Genomic DNA, 22,105 nt, shown 5'->3' on the forward strand with positions numbered 1-22,105 from the left:
GAAGATATTCGACCTCTCGCGTAGCTACGGCAATCTGCCTGGGAGTCGGTAATAATTGTGATGTACTCGTTGGTCAGGCTAGAGGTGATGGCCAAGGCGATGGCTGTGTCCTCCGCTACGAGGGCGCTGGCAGTGCGGACCGTCATCGAGACCACCTCTTGTAGGTTATAGTCGACAACGCTGGCCGTCATGGCTGCTTTTTGGGAGTACTGCGCGGCATCTGTGTATAGTGTGGTGGGGAGACTGCCATATCTTGTCTGTAGAGTTTTTGCGCGAGCTTGGCGACGATGAAAGATCTATCGTGGGCTAACGCAATTCGCTGCGCATCTCTCATCTCACTGCGACACAATAGCGCCACAGTATTGCAATCTGTAAATAGAGACCCCTGCACTGCACATACCGTGGTATGGTATGATGAACTTTATTCCCTGCACATACCATGTGTTGTGTTTTAATGCCCCGCTGTCCAAAACTACAAGAAAACTTCGGTCACATAGACAAACATCAGGGGTGTGTTTTGCATAATCCTTTTCGCAATTATTTTAAAAACCATACACTCTGCCTATGTTTCCGAGTTCGGGGAAGGACACGCTGCCAAAAAAGAGTATCACTACATCCCCCCCCCCCCCCAAACAAACACACACAACAAGAATGGGTTACATTAACAGAGAGACACATACCACGTAGGGTGAAAGCCGTTCTGGTCAAGTTGCTAGACATTATGATGTCAGAGAAAAACAATAATGTAGGCTATTGTGGCAAGGAGACCACTACTACCTTACTAAACAGTGTATAAGTAAAAAAATGCAGGAAAAAAAATCAGAGCAGGAACTTCGAAGGATTTATACAGTAACGCATAAAGTAACGCGCATAAAGAAGGCTAGCACTGTCGTGTGCAAGAATAAGTGACCGTTAGCTAATATATTATCGCCATGACCTAGAAAAAGGATGGTCATTGTGCCTCAACTCGATGCTTAGACAGAGGACGACGCTTTAGTCAATGTAATAGTGCAATGTAATAGTAATAGTGCAGTGACGCAGGACGCAAGCGTAGCTCGTAAAGCGAACGGCTGGAGGTTGCGTTACCATTGAGCATCGGTGCACATAACGCTTTACACGAAAGGCTAGCGTTAATTGACGAAAGTGGCAATGATAACGTCCCACAACATATACACGTACGAACGAGGAAGCTGTCTTACCGCACTCTGTGACATGAAGTGATGCTGAGAAGGTCCAGATGTGTGAGCATTTGCCGCCGTCAGTGATCCGACCTTCAGTTTAGGTCGCCGTAGCAGAACCCGGCTCATCAGCATTTCGATTATTTGGGTGTAGCCGATAATTGAACCACGAGAAACAAGTTCTCCTGAAAAAAAATATATATTTAAGGAAGGTCCACTTCTTTGTCATAGGATACCGAGGAGGCTTAACATTTCTAGTTTCCAAATGCTTCTCCTCATAAGCGGCGAACGTTGCTTGTAGAAACACGTTTGCTCGCTTTCAGTGATGCCCGCTATACAAATTGTACCACTACACTTAACTTACGCTACTGGGCATATGCGCACTTGTGACATTTCAAAGCGGGCACAGTGGGCTGCACGTAAGGCACTTAAAACACCGAATTTTTTTCTAATTTTTCGTACAATCGCGTTTAGTCTGGCAGAGACAGACGGCGCATTATATTTGGTAGAAGTGCGACACCAGTTCCAATTCACTTACTCTGCGTGCGCCAACCTCGGAAACAGGTGCAGGGCTGTCCAGAGAGCCCGCGATATCGCCGAGAGTCTCAACCTCCCGGCTCCGTCGTGGGTGCGGCCCGCAGACGCTGCCCCCTAACGGGGACACTCATCGTCTTCTCAGGACCAAAATAAAAGTTCTTTGTCTGTCTGTCTGTTGGGCGACCCGGACTCGTTTCCCCCCGAATGCCGTGGTGAGTGACTGGCGAAAGTCGATGTTATATGGACTGATGGAGCCCGCGACGAACGCTCAACCACAGACGTCGAAATCGTTATGAGAGCAACATTAGAAGTCAATGCATATAACACGTCATGCACAGTGACAGAGGTTGGTATAAATTGGCATTTTTTCGTCTTTAATTTCCTCCATAATTTCGTCTACTTCGGGTGGCCTTTTGTACCCTTTATACAAATCGAGCACGAAAAAAGAAATTGAAAAAAAAAACAGCCACTTGCGGCGTTACCCCATGCATGCCGCTGGTGAGCACTTTATTGCTGCATACTACGACTGAATATTGAGTGCAGCGACATTTCTGACAGAGGGAATTGTACGATCAATACATGGCAGATGGTTTAACCAATGAAAGTGGCCCGATTTCAACTCGTTCAGCTTTAAGATGATCAATGTTTCAATAACTTAATGATCAACCGCTTCCTTTCACATACCATGGGGTGATCAAAGTGCGAAATACGAAAGGGTACGCCTTCCAAAGTGTTGCTTTTAACGCGGATAAATTCGTGTCATACACTCTCTCACTGGTTAAATGCCGCCAAAGAAAGTGACCACTGAGAAGATTTTGTTACTACTGTTTCCGCTCTTCATTGGCATGTATTCTGTCGGCAGCATATTCGCGTCTCCTGGGGCATGTCCATCCACTCATGAAACAGTATACCGCAGAAAAAGTAGGAATCACATTTGTAAGGTGACTAAATTATTTTATTTGACTTTCATTTCACTTGGAAAGCGTGGCTGTTATTCTAGTAACAGTTTGTGAAGTGTTGAAAATTAGGAGCAGCTAACTAATGTTTCCGTCCTAGTGGCACCAGCTGTAAAATTCGCACAGAAAATGGTACTCACGACAGAGTAGCCCACTGTTCCGCACCTGAACCTTTTAGTGCAAGCCGTGAAGAAGAAAAGCGCCTACAACAGCATTTATGCCAGCTTTTCGAGCTGCGGCCGTTATTCCGAAAAGAAAGGGGCAATAATTCATAAAGAGACAACAATTTGTCGTGCACAAAACAGATGCTCATATAAAACTAAGAGGGAGTTGGTAACGAGGAGAGAAGGCAAGTGGTAGTGCTGGGTCACAAACTCAGGTCTCGTCGGAAGAGAGAGGCGGTTGTGAGCAAGCGACGGGGGGGGGGGGGGGGGCTTTGGGGCGAGAATGAACGCTGCAGATGGCACCTGCAGCTGTTCACGGGGTGTAATTCTTCCGAAGCATGGCAGTAGAGTGTGTCGTACCGAAGCGCTCATCTGCAGAAGGGCGCTGTCGATGAATCCAGTATAGAGACGTAGCCTGAACCAAAAACTATTTCTGCTCGGCTTTTCTCATGTAGCAGCAGTGATACAAAACTTTACTAAAGCCGTAAGTGGTTAAGGGAGTGGGTGGAGGATGCTGGTCCTGCTTCTGAACGTTCGCCTGTAGCAGAAAGCAGTGCGAGTCCTCAATGTGGAGACGGGCGTTTATTACTTGAAGTTGCCAGGTTCAAGCTAGCGAGTGAAGCCGAATTTAAGGGCTATTAGCCAACCCGAACGAGATAGAAGAAGACATGTGTGCCGTGAGCCACAGCGTCAGACAGGAAGACTATCGAGAGGAAATACACCTCAAAAGGAAATGTGGAGTGCGTGTGTGTTACAAAGCACGACTTTCAGTACTTGCGAACATGGCACTCCTTCAAAGTCCTTCAGCCCAAGGCTGTCACCAGGATTTTGGGTTGAGTTGTATCTACAGCCATTGAACGTGCACATGTTCTTCGGACATCGAGAACACCGAGTCGCTGCTAACCCCCCCCCATCCCCTTTCCCTTTTTGATAAGCGCATCCGACCCCTTGCTGTTTCCGGACCTGTCATTGCCGTCGCCCGCTCTGCAACGAAATATTTACACTAACGTCAGTTGTTTCCGTTTTACCAACTTTCTTTCAGCACATGCGCTTCCGCTGCATTTGGAAAGTAGGTGCGCAGACAAAATGATTCTGCTGACAGTGATATTAAAAGCGGACCCAGACCACAGCGCTGAAGTTTGCATAGCTGACTGTTAATCTGAAAGGCATACATGTTAGAAACTGTCGCGGCAGCGTCTGCATGGTCTGTCAAATTTAAATTATTTCCTGTTACCGTTTCTTGAAAAGTGGTCATGCCAGTTATGACGAAAATGCTATATGATGAAAATAAGGCGATTCAGTGTTATTAATGGGGGAAATGCGCTTAACATGTGAGTTTCCCAGTCGCAATGACGTACTCATGTACTATCCCACCCACTTCCTTTCGAGATCGGCCAAGGGTACCTGCCCCAAAGATAAAATGTTAATCACCGAGCGAGGAAGGCCCACACGCGTTAGGGGCTGCTCTAAGTAGGTCTTTCGGAATTACATTTTCAGCAAAATAGGAGGAAATGGTCCAGTGATTCTATATCCCTACATGATGCGCAAAGGTTCGATGGTGCGAACCCACACCTACTCATGTGCAGATTTGGTTGCGGCATTCCACATCGTAATAGTGCAATGGAAACTTCGCATTGCTGAGAGGGGAAAGACCAGACATTCCAGGGGAACGCTAAACGTTCGTAAACCGGGGCAGCAAGGATGGGCTCATTTTTTAGACCTAGGACTTGTCGCCTTCAATACCTTGTTGCTACTGGCAGAGTAAGGCTGGGTATAAAAAAACTCACTGGCCCACCAAGCGCTGCCTTTGCCATGCCGTCTGCCAATGTCCAGATATCCACAAAAATCGAATTTCTTTTTCCATGATGTGGAATAAAAAAGTGCAGGGATCGGTGCAATAGTGAATCATTTCTGCTTTCTAGCGACATAAGAGCTGACAGGCAGTCTGCGAGCGATATTATGTGCGACACATTTTTCGGGATTTTGTATACAGCCATGCAATGGCCATACATAAATTCAGCGATATAAATTAGAGTGTAATCGGGCACACGGATAGCAAAGCTACATGATAGTGTTTGAGAGCAAGTGCCTATTGCTGATTTTTTATCTTTGAGTGAGGCGTCCATGGACACAACGTCGTAAAAGAGAAAATCTCCCAGATACTGATTCAGGAGTCCGACTAGTGTCTGTGTGGCTATGAATTTAGCGTTCTTTGGAAACACGTTATCAAACTTGCAAGTATTACTTCTTTTTATGGAAGTGACTCATTGAACTGATCGAGGTTGAAGTTTATATTCGCTAAAATACTCTGCTTAAACACGACTTGGGGAGGTTGTATCTTGGCCACATAGAATTAAAAAAAAATAGTGCGGGTTATGCGACAAACACCGGGAACACGTTCGTATGCTCTAAGAAACGTTTTTACCGTTAGAAGTTGAAATCTGGACGCTAAATCTGGTATATTTGCTTCTAAATACAGCACAGTTCCCAACATACTTACGAACTGCAAGACACTGATGGAGCGCCCGTCTTTCTATCATAAATAAAGGTTGCAACTTATAATTTGGAGAGCCAGATATCAGCACACAACCAGATTCTATAACGGGTCGCAAGCGTGATAAATGTAAGGTAAAGTATTCCTACGCATACCAAACTTCTTGTCGAATTTTCTCGTCAACCGACCACAGGGCGATTTCACCTTTTCTCAGAAGGTTTATATGCGAGGACGCCAATCTAGGTCAGGTTCCTTATAGTGTCTACCTGCGGAATCAGTTGATTCTGACACACAAGGGATAAGGAAACCGATTGATACGTAGGGAATACCAGAAGGGCACTTTCATTATTGTTAAGGACCATGCGCAAATAATGCAGCCAGAGCACAAGAATATTTACACACGCTTGCAACTTTTGTTAAATCATGTGAACATCCTTAGCGCAAGCAAAGAATGCAATGTCATACGCATACAGAAGCAGTGTGACACCCTGCATAATGGGAATATCATGTAGTAGTATATTAAAAACTAGTGGCGAAAGCACTGAACCATGAGGTACACCTCCGGTCTTGGAGAACCGCTCAGAATGATGCTTTTCATATGCGCAGAAAAATGTTCTTCCGCGCAAGAAATCCTTGATCCAAGCGGTGATATGCGATGGAGGGTTTAAGGTAGCAAGTTTAATGAGTAGAATGCTATACGCTGAGCTATCATATCCTTTTGCAACATCTAATGTTACCAGGGCCGAAACTTCTAAGTTTTTTTTTTAGCTAGCCGTATCTTGCTTTCTAAATCAATATGCACTGACCAGAAAGAACAACTGCTGCGAAATCCAATCTGAACGGGGCTTATTGCATTAATTCTAGAAATGTGCTCTGATAGATGGTTATAAACAACTATTTCAATTAATTTTACTATATTATAGGTTAGGACTTTCAGTCTGACTCCGAACCAAATAACGCGCCGTGGTGGCTCAGTGGTTATGGTGTTGGGCTGCTGAGCACGAGGTCGCGGGATCAAATCCCGGCCATGGCGGCCGCATTTCGCTGAGGGCGAAATGCGAAAACACCCGTGTACTTAGATTTAGGTGCACGTCAAAGAACCCCAGGTGGCCGAAATTTCCGAAGCCCTCCACTACGGCGTGCCCCATAATCAGAAAGTGGTTTTGGCACGTAAAAACCTATAATTTAATTTTTGCCACGCCAAATAAGTGAATTTTATTAACTCGATCTTTCGGAGCCCATTCGGCTCCTTCTTCACGGGTTGTTCTTCGCCCAGCACCGGGGTTGAGCTCCCCCAGCACCGGTCATCCCAGCACCACGGCCGTCGCCTCAACCTTTTGTTCCCCCCCTTCCCCTCTGTGAAGTGTCTCCCCTCCTTTCTTTACAAAAGACCATTTAAAAGTTGTACACCGCCACCCCCGAAGAACAACCCCTGAAGAAGGAGCTGTATGGGATCCGAAACCTCGGGCTAATAAAATTCAGCTATTTGGCAGAGAGCATGGGGATTCACATGACAGTACTTGACATTGGTGGAGGCTTTCCTGGAGGACTGAGAAAGCTTGACAAGTTTTTAAAGGTATGACTTTTTCATTGCACGCTTCCGTTCGTTATATTCGTGGGGCTGCGACTAGCTGCTGTCAGATACCTTTATCCATTACTGTGGTATTTCTTTCGTAGCTTTTCGTTCATTTAGTTCACACAACGAAGTTCAGTAGATTTTATTCAGATTTTTTTATTCGCAAGCATGCCTGACTCCGAGTTCGTCGTCAGCAGTAAAACTAGACTTAGCAATCTTTGTTACGAAAAAAAAAAGCGGTGAAGTTGATTACTGCTCAGCTTAAAAAAAACACACAAGAAGTGCATAACAGGACCCGCTGCTTCGATAATTTGAAGGTTTCTGTCAATATCTATCGTTGCGAGAAAGGTGTACTCTAAATTACCTAAAGAGACGATATTATTGCCATTGTCATTTTAACTTTCGCCACAGCCATAGCATAGTTTCCTTGTGAGGATTAAGAGGCCCGTAGCATCCCATCCGATTCGCCGCAATTCCTTGGTTAGGTCAAAGCTTTATCTTCCATTATCTCTTTACCAAATCAGTCACTAGCCAACTGTCTCCCAAGTACTTAAATAAGTGACTACAAGGCTTTCAAGGTGTATATTGTGTTAATCAGCAGAGAATGGCGGTGGAATTAGTCCTAACGAACAAATACGTGACAGAAAGGGTATTATATACTTCTGATCTGAAGGGGCTGCTTAAGGTGCCAGTATTCTCTGGAAACGGTGTCTTAAATGTTATTGAGATAGCTTGAACACCCGTGTTTGTGTTCGTCGGTGAAATGGTATGTGAGCTGACGATTTATAAATTATAAGTATGCCAAAGTGCACGTCGCACCATTTAGGGACAGATCTCATTTTGTCAAAGTGCGATGCCTGTATGCTCAATATTGAGCTACTCTTACGCTGAGGCGCTTAAATTGTGCGTAGGAATCAGCCAACCTTATCAAGACGTGTTCATCAATGAATCCAGGAACAACTGCGCATCGCGCCATCTTTACGAGTTCTTGGACGTGGGATACTGGCCACTGCAGGTGAGCATGCCACGTTCCTTATTTGTACTAAGATGTGGGCGCACGACGACAGTAAGTCTTTGGCAAATCGAAATGATCGGTAGACGCTTGAATAGAATGTACAAAACACGTTTTACAGAAATAGATAAGCGCTCTTTTGATGTCACACCAGTCGGTACAATATTTCGCTCATTGTGACAGCAACTCCGGCGGCTGCTGCGTATTGCGCGGCCGCGTGAGCTGAGCCCTATCATGAAAGGGATCGGCGACGGGGATAAAGCGTGCTGAGAGTTGATAGATACGTGTGCGCTGATTGGTCGTCGCTTAGTTCGCGTTGAAGCGAGAGGCAGCACGAACGTCAATTCGATCGCCGCTTCTGCCGCGTTTCCTAACTCCAGCGTTGTCGAGTGAGATGTTTTCACATTTGCTCATGCGCACGTGACATCATGCTTGTTAAGTTAGTAAGGGAATGTTTACATGTTTATAGGGCCGGAAAAACTGCTATCCTTACTTCGTATAGCTCTGTACTATAATTTGCTATCGAAATCGATGCGTCCCCTTTCGGGCTATACTGGCACTTCTTTGTTCGTTTAACGATGTTAAGCCCTTATATCGCTGAAATTTGTTAAGAAGCTTGAATACGTTGTTTACAAAGCAAAATTAATTTTAGCACTACAATCTGGGGAAACAAGGGGCAAGAGTTCAGGATGGCAAACCACTTGAGGCTGTCGTGCAGTGCATTTGCCTCGGCCAAGCGCCCATGTAGGTGACAAGTAGAAACAAGAAATAACACGAAGAATAAGAGTTAGTTCAAGTTATGAACTTGTGTGAGTGACTTTACACTTCTTGTACATACATATATGTTGTTAACCTGTAGCGTAATTTGAACAAATATAAAAAACAATGCATATCGCAAATATTACGCAGTCGACAACATAATTTTGTGGTGGTTCTCGAATGTAAGCTATACAATTAATACATCATTCAGTCAATACTTTCCTACGCGATCAATCCGTAGGAGCCACCAAAGATTGTTAATAGAAAGAGGAAGACCGTTAAACGAGGCTGTGCGAATGGGAATAACAGCCGTGTCGTTAACAAATGAAAATGTGCACCAAACTAAAGCAAGAGACACTGGTTTGTTATAGCCCAAATGAAACTGAGCGGAAGTATATTCTGGCAACATGGGCGAAGCATGGAAGAGAGAGTGAGTCGTGGGACGTTGTTGAAACTATTTTGTCATTTTGACCGTGTTATTGGCTTATAGAGAAGGGAACTGGCAGGGTTCTGGAAGTGTATATCGAGCTGCAGCGCCCTTGCCCCAAAAGTGCTGCTCGTGAAGCTGACAAAATCTGTGAGGATCCGAAAACCAGCTTTCTTCGTCAGACATTCCAAGAACTACTTTGCATCTTGAGCTTTCAAATTATGTTCTTGAACTGGTTGTAAACGTGGGGTAAAAGAAATGTTGCCGCTTCAGACGAAGAAGGTGTCAGGGCATAACTCTTATTTCGAGAAAGCACTATAAAGATGAAACTTACTTCTGTAATGAGAAAAGGTATTTTATATATCCTTACGTATTTTTTCTCGCAATGCTTTCCGCACCCATTTCATATTTCATTGTTGGCATTAAGTGTGAGTAACGCTTCCTTATGCGTTTTTACAGCGTACGCTGTTATGGGTTCATTCCCATAGCCGTTTATGTAGGCGATTCTGTCCACCACCGCCGCCACCACCGCTGCGGGCGTCCGTCGCAGCCTTAGAGTTTGTCACTATATTACCTAGAGGGAAATCTGGCCCTGCTACGCTGTGGTATACATGGGAATGCCGGTATATTGTGACTTCGGATTGGCATCGTTCTAGGAGAGCCAGGACACCTTAAAGACAAGCACCGTTCCGTCTGTCGCAAGTGATATACAGCATGTGAAAAGCTGTTTTAGCTTTATTATTGCACAAAAACATGCTTTGTTCAATTATGAGAAATTCTTATTGCATGTACTACTATATGAAATGTAAAAAGCATCGGGCGGCCGCTAGCGTTGACGGACAGACGACAAATATTTGTGCTTGTATGGCACAGTTTGTCCTCTGTTTTGATTTTCTTCGCTTGGTTATGCATTCTAGGTGAGTAAACTTTGTTGAAAGATGTTATATGAGTGAACGAAAACCTTTTATGAAGATTGTACTTTAAGAACGCTTATTTGTGAAGCCATATCCATGTTTTAGATGAAGCCTCTATACAACACCAACCAACACAAAACTTGCAGGCACATATACCGCCATTCCCTTGACAGCACAGTGCCCCTTGGAAAACTGCCATAGACGGTGGCGCCAGATTTCCATCTAGGTGTTGTAGTGAGAAACTCTATGGTCGCAGATATCGCCAGGCCCTTACTTAATGGGGAATTGACCAAGAAATGGTTGGATTGTCTTGAGGAATAAATAAATTATGGACAAGTATAAAAAGTGCTAGAATGAAAAACATGCATGGCATATCTAAATAAATCAAGCAGGCTAGGTGACTGTCACCACTTTATTACAAAAGGGATGCCAATAAATCTTCATCAGCATCATCGGCTTGGTATCGTGCCACTTGTACGGTGATGTTAAATGCATGCCATGTCGTGTGCGTAGGTGCGCATTTTGCACTGCAGTTGCATATAATAAGACCTGGTAGCACGCCATGTAGCAGTTGCATAGATTGCGGTACAAGGTAGTTTGTGCTTATAATGAAGTACGCGGCTCCTACTAACTGTGCGGCATTTGCCAAGAAATCTAATGATTGTCTTGAGGAAGAAAAAGAACATTAGGAAGATGTATAAAAAATGCTAGAATGAAAATCATGCATAGCATGCCTAATTAGATAACGCAGGCTAGGTGACTGTCATCGCCCCGTTTACAAGGAAGTTCCAAAAAATCACCATCCTCAGCAGCATCAACATCGAATCATGCCAATGGTCGCGCAATTAGTGTTCCTGTATATGCTCCCGCAGGGAGCGCATACAGGGAGGAGGGAGCAGAGTTGCGCCTAACTTTTCCGGCGCCACTCGCACCGCTATTCGCCGAGCTCTCTCACGCCGGTCCCGACGTGGGGCTAGCCGGGTGCGCGACGAGTTCGCGTCCTCGCCGGACCTGCAATAAAGTTATTCACTCACCCACTCTCTCACGTGGTGCAATATGACGTCAAATGTTCAACTGCGCCTCTGCGAAGCCAACTTTACGGGCGCGCCGCCGACTCGTTTCCGTCAGTGCCATCGAAATTGCAATCAGCGGGCCGTCGAGCGCGCGTGGCAGCAATCGGCTCCGGATTGCAGGTACGTTATTCGGCGATATTAACTTAATGACTTTGGCGAAGTGATAAGAAACACATTGTTTTGACACTTGTATTCCAATATGACGGGGTGCTGCGCACCAAACTGCACAGACCGCACGGAAGGTGGCAAAGCTTTTTACGCGGCGCCATGCGGACGGACGAGACCGGCCGGCTCTAAAAGGGACCAGGATATGCGAGGTGAGTTCGCCTTTTTTACAGAGGCGAGTTCGGCTTGTTTACACTAAAGCAGCATTTATCTCGAGTAATGCTCCTGTACGCGCTGAAATGCGTACGCCTGGCATAAGAGGTCGTTCGCTTGTGCAATTTTTGGCATATATGTGCAACGTGACACAGACGCGGGACAAAGAATGAATGACACCTCTGTGTTGCGCTGCACATATACGACACGAATGTTAACTTACCAAGTAGCCCAATCCATTGTGCTGCTTGTGCGATTGTTCTGCCTATGCAGGTTGAGAACAGTGTGTTCAAAACAGTAAATACTAGCGAATACAATTTTCCCGCTGCACCCTGGTTTTTCTCTACTCTGCTTTTTTTTGTCAGCGTTCTGATTTTTCATGCAAGGTCGAGTGATGTGTTGGCGTTCATTCTTTTGCAGTAAGCGAAAACATTTTGCGCTCCGCTGATGAGACAGGTATGATAGCTTCAGCATTTACCGCCCGCAATATCTTGCTTGTTCGATCAGCCTTAGTTGACGTGAGGAATTAAATTTCTTTTTGTACTTTTAATATAAGCACTGTGTTATAGTAAATTGACCTGAGTATTATAAAGAGATAAAGAAAAATGTGTTGTCCTATTACAGTCTGCAATGTGTGAATAATTATTTTGCAAGTTTGCAAACTTCTGTGATTAGTGGAACGAAAATAAGCTGTTGTTACTTTTAATAACTTGTTGCCTTTCTAGTGGCTTTGAATTCTGCCCGGAAAGCTCCAAGAACCAGCACTCATCCCCTGATGCCACCAGCCATTGCTCATCCATTCCCTTGTACGAAATAAATTTGATGTAGAAGCTCGTGCATCTTGAATTTTTTTCCACTTGCAGATTTGCTGCTATTAAGGAGCTGTTACGTTTGCGGTATAAATCGTAAAGTAGGGTTTGCATAAAATATGTGCATGTGAACATTTGAAATGCGTTTAAATGTACCTGTGTGCACCGCATATATCGAAAACCTGCAGCTGATGTGAACGATGGTTAGTGATGAATGACGGTCACGGTTAACGGTCACTGACATAACTGCAGGCATGATAGTTCTCTTGGTGGTAATTATTATTCATCTGATTTCGGCAGCCAAACGTGCTCACATAATTGTCCACCCCACGTGTGTGAAGTTTTCTTTAAACTCCCTTTAAAACATTTCTTACCTTCCGGCCTCCGCGAGAAAACTTCATATGCATGCTGAAAAACATTGCACCGCTTTTTGTTGCAAGGTACTGCGTGTTTGCACGTGAACTTTTAAGCTGTTCGAGCCACGGGTGTAGCGACGATTTTATTTCGAGGGATCGAGGAGGTTCCTACTCCTTATATGTACGTTCGTGCGTGTGTTTGTATTTGTGCATGTATATATGTACATACAAACTCATAATTTCGGGGGGTTGGCACCCCTCCGGCTACGCCAATAGTTCGAGCTTAGCCTGCATTAAAACGTCTAATCTTGCTCAGCGCTTGCGAACAATTGCCACATGTAGCTCGCGAACAGCAGACAAAAAAGCAAATGGAACACCGCTCGGCATTTGACTTTTGCGCGCGCAAGGAGTGGCTTCACTGCAGAGCTAGAACATGAAAAGGACCTATGCGAAACACTGCTTCCTGCGGGAGCATGTACAGGAACACTACGCACAATATGACATGCCCACCGCGTAGCGTCGATACGCGCAAACATTGCATTGTACTTGCATTACACTTCACTAGGTGCCCCGACTAAAACCCCTCGACCTTCGGAAAAGTACCGCCATCTCTACTCTCCTTCGCGGTATCCTCTCCTAACCAGCTTTTTTTTTCATTACTTTTTGATTGCGAAAGCAAGTCGATGGTAGCGCCCCCTCGAAAGCGCCCGTTGAAGCTTTCAGCCGTCGCTCAGCCCACCCGTGACTGGGTGCCCACATGTGGCTGGGAGGAATGCAACGCTCTTAATTTCCGCAGAGGTTCCAATCAGCTGCGGTGCAGAATAAGCCGGTTTGTGCCGGCTGATTTCCGTGCCTCCACATGGAGTTGGAATGCTTGCTGCAAGCCATGCACGATTCGCAGCGTCCCTGAAACGGAATTTCATTTGTTTCCTCGTGTACGACGTGTAAATCGCTTAGCGCAATGGTTCATCAAAGGAATTTCAAATTAAAATGTGGGGATACTTCAAGCTGGTTAATACACGATGAACAAACATTTGCCTGGCTATGGTGGCGTTAAGCCGAGTCACTTCAATGTGCGCGGCTACTCGCGCTACTGACTGCGACGGACCATAAAAAAAGAAAAGGCAGTGAAATGGATGCACTAATTTTCACTTTCGACCTTCGATGCGTTTTTACTTTTTAAGGAACTGAAGGGAGAATGTACTCTTTTGTAACCTCTCCTTGGCCTACCACGGAACGACGCCTGCACGCATTTCGCCGTTCTCGGATGGGCAACGAAGCTTGCATTCCATATCGTGAGGCTGCCAGTACCTTTATGGACATTTTCGTGAATGTTCATGATCTGGGTAGTTCATATGGCTAGAAAGTATTTTCTGCGAAACGGCCTAGCTGTTGTGTCGTGAAAGTAGAGATGTACGTCTACCTGTTCGCCTTCCCATCCCTGCTATACTGCCGGAAATATCGCTCGTTCGCTCTGGGAACTTTTGAAACATCCCCCATTTCTAGTGCGGTGTTCTCTATACACGCTGCACCCTAATACTTGTTTGGTACGCTCACACTGAGACTTTGATACAGTGAAAGAAAGTTCCGCATCGTCCTATGTATTCCCACAGATAAATTCTATTGCCAAGGACGGCGGTCTATTATTGCAAAAGGAGCGCATACATATATTCGTCGCGTATGGTTTGATCAACCTGGATATACCTGCGGGCACCCAAGTTAACGCTTAAACTTCGAAACGGAAACCAGTTCTTTATGAGAAATCCTTACAATTTGAAAATAAAGGTCCGTCGCACACCGCTACATGCATACATGTATGCTTGCTTTCAGGGCAGGGTTCTCTATCGCGTTTTAACAAGGCATTACCGGGTGTCCCAGTTGACTTAGACCAAGACTTAAAAAAAAAGAAACCCGAGAGCTCTACAGAAATTGTACCGGCTGCATAGTAGCCGTAGTTGTATGTACTTTCAGCTAGTATTTTCTCGTCACGAAATATTAATTCATTTTTTGTCTTTAATCAATGAACTTTTTAATTATTGCTTTAATCGCACACACGTCAATTAGAGTTGTAGGGCACTTCAAATAACTTCCGAATCAAACATTTGTTCCGTGCACAGCTTTGCCTTGTTGGTTTTTTCCGAGAAAAAAACAAAAGCGCGCGATACATCCAAAATACGAAATAGGTAGGCACTCGCGTACCGCTACTCGAGCGCTCCCAAGCGAATAGCCACGGATACATCGCTTTACTAGCGGCGGCAGCTGCATACAGGGCTTCACGCTATGTGATGGTCGCGTCATCATCAGAACACGCCGCTGACGCACTGATAAAGCGTGGTGGAGCCGTAGGAGTGGAGGGATGATATTGAAGCTGGGGAACCGTGACGGTGCACTTGGGACTAATTTGGGCACTCATCTTGTTCTGTAGATAGGCGCGCCCGGAACGTATGTTCTTTTTGTTCCCTTTAGCAACAGAAACAAACCTTGCGCAGGCTATATCCATCTAATGCGTTAATAATAATAATATTTGGGGTTTTACGTGCCAAAACCACTTTCTGATTATGAGGCACGCCGTAGTGGAGGACTCCGGAAATTTTGACCACCTGGGGTTCTTTAACGTGCACCTAAATCTAAGCACACAGGTGTTTTCGCATTTCGCCCCCATCGAAATGCGACCGCCATGGCCGGGATTCGATCCCGCGACCTCGTGCTCAGCAGCCCAACATCATAGCCACTGAGCAACCACGGCGGGTTCCATCTAATGCGTTTTGGCGGATTTGAACGGCCAGCATATGCTGTGTTCGATTACGTAAATCATTTTTGCTTCACGTGTCAGTGCGTAGATAATAAAGGGAGATCGCAACGGCACCACCCCTTCTTCACGAAGACAGTTTACGAATAATCAAAATGCTAAAATGATCCTGGCTCTGGGGGCGGCGCACGGCGACAAGAGGAAGGCCACCAGGCTGTTCCACATGTGGCACTGTGGAGGACGGCCTAGTCCACCACCAATACTTGAGGCGTACGAAGTCCTTTGCGAGACTTGTAGTTTCACAAGAAAGCGACACAGGACTGCGACAATAGTTCAAGAAGCGGAAACGGATGTTTTGGCGTTCTTTGCTGCTGACCTTCACGGTAGTCTGCGCGACGCCAGTGCGGAGGGCGGAGCCTCAAGGTCATCCGTGTTGAGGATTTACAAAAAAAATGTCATATGCACTAGTACCATGTAGATCTCTATCAAATATTTGAAGACCTAGATTTTCAAAACAAATGACTTTGCCAATTGGATTTTTACGGAATGTGTAGAAGAATCAGAATGTCTCACTCGCGTGCTTCGGACGGATGAGGCTAATTTCTCCAGAAATGCACAAGTTAATCTTCACAACGCACACTACTGGAGTGATAGTAATCCCCACTGGCTGGCAGAAACACACCAGTAGCAGTGGTCGTTTCATGTGTGGTGTGGAATTTTTTACGGAAACATCATCGGACCCATGTTTTTTGACAACACACTAACGACGCAACGCTACATCAACGACATCCTCGAGGGCCCCGTCAACGACGTCTGTTGCAACGTTCCACTTGCGCACCTTCGGAACGTCTGGTTTCAATAGGATGGAGCTTCTGCGCATGTAGTAGTCCGTCTCAAGCGTGGCTCGACATGCTTTTTCCTGGAGAGTGGATTGGCCGGCACGGACCTGTACTCTGGCTAGCAAGGTCGCCGGACATGACATCGCTGGACTTCTTCTTGTGAGGCTACGTGAAAGATCACGTCTATAGCAAGGAAACTACCACACCGGACGCCCTAAAGGCAAAAATAAGCAGCGTCTGCCGCAAGATTCCAACGTCGTTGGTCAAAGCTGCAATAGCACAAGTATTGGAAAGAAGCAATTACTGTATTGGCTTCAGGCGGTGATCTGTTTGAGGACGTGCTATAAGTGGCCGTGGAAAATAACCACTCGAAACTGGTCTAAAACGTGACAGTTTAACGCACCTCCATGATGTCACCCTATCCTTACATCAAAGAAAGGTTGCGGCAAAGATAGAAATAGGCAAAAACTGCTTTGTTTTGCCTCTTTTCCGGAGTTCAAGAGACAGAAAGGGTAAATGACTAAACCAGTTGCAACTTTGCATGTTTCTTAGTGGGCGGCGGAGACACCTTACGTGCTCTTGGTTCATTTTTTATTGAAATAAACTCCTGAGTAGCTCTTTTCTGTTCTTCTGAGAGCTGCCTTTTCTCTTTTTTCGTGCTTTCTTGCACATTGTTATTTTTTTAAAGATTCGTTGAATTTCTTTTGTAGTTTTGTTGCATGACACGCGAAGGTTAAAGCAATCCCGATCGGATCATGATCGGGATAGGCAATCCCGATCGATCATGAGGCGAAAACATTCTTTCCCCTGCAGATTCTGATGCTTATCGCACCGCGCTAGTTAGGTCGCGAAACCTCTCGAGCCGTCCTAAATGATGAAGCCTTATACGATGCGGCGATAAACGAATGCAGCCGTATATCTTTCAAAGGTTGCTTGGAGGCGCTTGAGTAGCGGCATGCGAGCGTGCATCTATTTCATATTTCGCGTATATCGCGGGCTTTTTTTTTTGGAAAAGACAGCCACGAACACTTCACCACAAAATAAATGCTTGATTCGGAGGTTATTAAGGTGCCCTACAAGTTTGTAATTGACATGCTTGCGATTCAAGCAATAATAGAAGGTTTACTAATTGAAAGCAAAAATATAATTAATACTTTGTGATGAAAATATACTGGTTCGCCAAAGTGGTTCGCCAAAGTGGACAATATGAAGAAGGCGTTGTGGATACATACACGATTTCCGATGCAATTATCTGAGCTAAGTTCGTTTCTTACAGCGCATTTGCGAAGAAGATGCCGCCGTTCGCTCCGTCTTTAGCCGTCCAACTAAACAGTACAATGAAGGCGTGGTAGCATCTGTGGAACAGCAACGAGTGTTGCAGTTGACGCCCCTCATTTATTACACATGTCTGCACCTCATAAATTTATTTAGGCACCCCTGTGCACTGTACTGAGCATTGCCTAATTATTCGATAACGCATGGTGAAAGAACGCTGCGCCGCCATAATCGAGCAGGTCGGAAATCGTCACTCAGCTGTCCTGTGTATACGCACCTTTCTTTGCCCTTGCCTCTAGCTCTGCATTGTCAAGTGTTCAACAATGCACCACCTGGCCCAAACAAGAGTGCTACTGCGTCCAGTCCCGTCTCTTCATTGCGCGCAAGCGGCAGCGACAGGCGACGTACGTCGTCATCGTGTGACGTGCCGCGAGGTTACATCACGGCATGTGGTTACCGCTTCCTACCGCAAAAATAACTGGTTGGAGCGAGCGGCTGCCGTGGTGGATGACAAACGACACGAAATTTTGCCAAAGATTGAGTCGGAAACGGACAATTTACGAAGAACGGTAGAGCAAAACACCAGCGGAGAGTAACAACCCACGAACACTTGCCTCCCAAAGGCGTGTCGATCACGTAGGCTCGAAATTGATGATGATTGGCTGGACCCATTCTCTTCTTCTCTTCCGATGACTGGCTCATACCCACTATGGGGGACTGGCCAAGAAGCAGGTGGTGCCATTATGTTGAGAATTAAAACAAAACTGAATTTTAATACTAGCGTTTGGGAGCAATGCAATTTAGAAGATCAAAAAAGAATTGTTAAGAATTTTGTGACAATATAACTTAACATAAAGAAATAAAGTACAAGAGATAACTGATAATTCTGGAAATTCAGCAAGGTACCGTTTTTTCTCTCTGATAAAATTGTAGACTGCGAGAAAAGCATCCCTGTGACTAAATGCCAGTGAAGTCACCCCAAAATAAAGAATGGTTGGCGACGTTAGCGATAGCCCAAATTTTCGAAATGAGCTTTCTAAGAGCCAGGCTTCTCGACGAGCTTTGTTCTGTTTTTCGCGCGGTATGGTAAAAAGGTTTTTCCCTTGACTGTCGCGGTTATCACAGCCGAACGCGCAGCAGCAAGGCATGGCGAGACCCCGAGTGAGACGGAGTCTGACTCGCACTTCGCATGCACGAGGCAAGCAGAGAATGACTTTCAACATGGCGTTGAGGCGGAAAAAGCAAAAGATAAAGAAGTGAAAGCGCCCGCTATCACGTGGCAGAAATCGTTCAATCGGAGATACAGGAGCGAGAGAAGCGGCGTTGTTCAAGAGAACGCGGTACTTTTCCTAAGGTATGGGGGCCTCAGTCACGCCATGTAGCAGATACATGTAGCACTTGCATGTTGCATGTAGCTGGACCTGGTTAACTCAAGCAGGTTAAGCTACTATTTGTCACCTTGCCGCATCAAAAGAGATGCTAATAAATCATCATCAGCAGCAGCATCATATCGTGCCACAGGTGAATGAGTGAGTGAGTGGACATTTTTTTTTTGTCAACGGATGTTACACGTGTGCAGCGTAGTCTTTACACGTGTGTTTACTCGTCAGTAGACTTTATGGCTCCTCCTCGCAAAGAACAAACCGCTGCTGAAGAAGCGAATCGTAGAGCTACGTGCGCGGCTACAACCAGGTGACGTCGGGCAAACAAGACCTCTGTGCAGATAGCAGCACAAGCCTTAGCTCGCTGTCGATGCCGGGCGAACAGTTCGGATTGTTCTCGTGCAAAACATGCAAAGAGACCTCGCCGCGAAGGCCCCCTGTGGCGTGCTACCGAACATGGAGCTCTTATGAAGCCGCTCCTAATGCTTACGCTGTTAGTGTGCTGGGCGTGCCGCGCAGGCCTGTGACTTATTAGAGAGCAGCTCTTAGGCGCTCGTAAATGCGGCGAGCGTCGGCGTCGGAGTAACCGAGCGAAGGAGCACAGCGAATAATGAAAAAGAGAACGAAGAGCGCAGCGGGTGCAGGAAGGCGCCACGAGTAAAGCGGAGGTGGAGGGTACGGCGATAAGGGTAAGTAGATAGGCGACAGTGACCACGAGATGGCGCCAGAGCAGCGCGCATCGTCTGGGAGGTTTGTTGGCGATTGCTGCTGGTGTGAATTGCGCTCACGCGTCACACACGCGTTGCCTCTCGCGATCTCCACATTAGAGAGGTCGTCGCACCATAATTCGCTCCGATTGCAACCGGCCACACGAGACGGATTGTCAGCGCCAGCCAATATTATATCGCATAATAAAAACAGGTACATAGCTGCGCTTAAATTTCGCGTTATATAGGATGTCGTAATCGGCGGGGAAATTTGTTATTTGGTTTCGCAATGCTTTTCAAATAATTACATATTTCACCGTTAGGATAAAATTTAACTTTTAAATGTCACTCACTTTAATAACCTCTACACAGTATCATAAAAAAGCACGTGAGAATGCCAGGAAATTGGACGGATGAGAAAATTATTTCTTTTTATGGCTTGTCAGGCACCCATGCTGTGTGTGGATGTAATCCACTGATATATTCATTGTTCAAAGTGTAGTGCAGTCTACAGACAAGGACACTCATCTATGGGCCGTCCAGCAGGCCCGGGGTGCGCTCGAAAAGCACAAGCCTCACGACCCACCACAAACGGGCCGAACTGGAGTAGTGCTGAGTAGGGCATAACCCCGGCTCGGACGCTTGGCCGACGTCAGGACGCGTAAAACCATCGGTTGCCGGCATTTTAATAAAGTTATTCCTATTCTATCCTATTCATTGTTACTGCGATACATACTGCACACACTATTGAATGGACAAGATGAACACTGACTGAAAAAAAAAAAAAACTTACGCAAAGAAGGGCAAACTACCTTCTGGTTTATTGTCAAATCAGAGGTCCTATAAAGTAAAACTATTCAAATATGTTTTATTCCAATCTCTTGACGTCAAATTTGCGCAACCGCCGAGGCAAGCATCGGGCGGTCACCCGTAGGGTTGTCTATACAGACCCATCGAACCTCGTTCATAGGAGGGCACTTTTGTTTGCTTGAAAAACGAATAACATTGCCTACGCTGAGCGGCTTGTCTTATGTAATTCACTGACAAGAGGTGAGGAGCACGCTCAAGTGGAGAGATGGAGCCGAGCCACTGCACTAAAGATCGATAACCGGATGAAGAGAGTGGTGCCGGTGTCTGCGATTGGTCCGCTTTCCCTTATTTGGTTCGGGGTGGATGGTCGAAAATCTAGGTGGCATGCAACGGAAGCTTAAGAATGACGCTAAAACGGATCCTCAGCGAAGAGGAGTTGGCAGAACGAGGTCCTAAACATGGCGAAATTGTTTGAGAACGTCATACGGCCAGGCAAAAGGTTTTACTGTACGCAAATAAACCCATGCTCTCCGGCCGGTGCGAGCAGCCAGTGCCTGAGCGATAGGTGGCAACCATCTTTTATTCCTTTCGGAACGGGGCAGCATGCGACTATTCAGAAGAAAATTCAGTCTTGCGCTGCATATTAATGCATTTTTAACGCATACACGTCACTTTGACGCGGTGAGTTCTTGCGGTTTTCGTGACGTCGCGTGACACAGGTGAAGTGGGGGTGGTCTAAATAAGTTTTTGAATCGCGGAGGGCTGGTTGCAGTATTGGAATAGAAACGTTTGGGATAGTTTTACGTTATAGCGCCCCTGAACAGAAATTTAAGTGAACACAACAATGCACTGTGTCTACTTGAACAAAGGGGGGGGGGGGAGTTAACTGATCCTCTCAGATCGCGTCCTCCCATTTGTTGTTCGCCATTTGGAAAGATTTCCGGCATATATGTATCCTTGAGGGTGCTTGAGGGTGCATATATGTATCCTTGAGGGCATATATGTATCCTTGAGGGTACCCTTAAGGGTGCCAAACACCCTCAAGGGTGTTTGGCACCCTCAAGGGTGTTTTCTTGTCGCACTTGTAACGCCCTTACCGTTAGGGTCTTACTAAAGTTTATACAGGCCGACAACCAAGCTCTAACTAAACCTGCAATGACGAAAGACGTAGTTGAAAACTATGTAATCATCCTGACAACTTTGGCCGCACAGAAATATCCGACAAGAAAATTTCACAGGGAGAGATATGAAACTCTCCTGTCGGATATTTCTGCGTGCACAACGCTGTCAGAATGATTGCATAGTTTTCAACTACAGTTATTTTGTCATTGCGCGTCTAGTAATAGCTCCATTGTTGTCCTCTATAAATTTTTGTATCACTATAACGGCAAGGGCGTTATCAGTGCGACAAGAAAACACCCTTGAGGGTATAAACATTTTTACAGTGTATGTGATTTCTGCCTCAGTGAGCACATCTGAAGGCGTTCTTGCATGTTGTTGCACATGAGATTGTGCTCCTGAATGATATGACGACTCCTTCACGGGGAGGGGCACGCATCACACAAAGTTCAGGCATTCAAAGGAGCACACCTCTTAATTTGTGGCACCTCCTTTACATTTCGTTGAAGTTTCGCATTTATTGTGAGAAGAGCATATTTACACGTCTACCTGTTTATGCTGCTCTGGAGACCGCTTTTCACCAGCCAACAATTATTAAGTGTAATCGCTCGGCGCAGGACACGCCTGCATGTCTCAGATGGTTTGTGAGTG

At 45.8% G+C, this 22,105-nt stretch overlaps 1 protein-coding gene and 1 long non-coding RNA gene across 2 annotated transcripts in view; one reads left to right on the top strand and one right to left on the bottom strand.

Moving 5' to 3' along the window:
* The window catches only part of LOC135916997 (ornithine decarboxylase-like), a 110,987-nt gene that overhangs the window by 23,800 nt on the left and 65,082 nt on the right, over positions 1-22,105 (bottom strand). The window contains exon 2 of the mRNA XM_070536515.1: positions 1,200-1,363. Within this exon, the coding sequence (XP_070392616.1) occupies positions 1,200-1,313 (114 nt within the window). The 5' untranslated portion in view covers positions 1,314-1,363. The remainder of the gene's footprint in view (positions 1-1,199; positions 1,364-22,105) is intronic.
* Positions 11,172-12,239, top strand: LOC135917021 (uncharacterized). Its single transcript, XR_010569143.1, has 3 exons — positions 11,172-11,210; positions 11,321-11,407; positions 12,134-12,239. It is a non-coding gene; the product is annotated as an uncharacterized lncRNA (long non-coding RNA).

The sequence above is a fragment of the Dermacentor albipictus genome, chromosome 1, assembly GCF_038994185.2.
Source record: "Dermacentor albipictus isolate Rhodes 1998 colony chromosome 1, USDA_Dalb.pri_finalv2, whole genome shotgun sequence".
Classification (NCBI taxonomy): Eukaryota; Metazoa; Arthropoda; class Arachnida; order Ixodida; family Ixodidae; genus Dermacentor; species Dermacentor albipictus.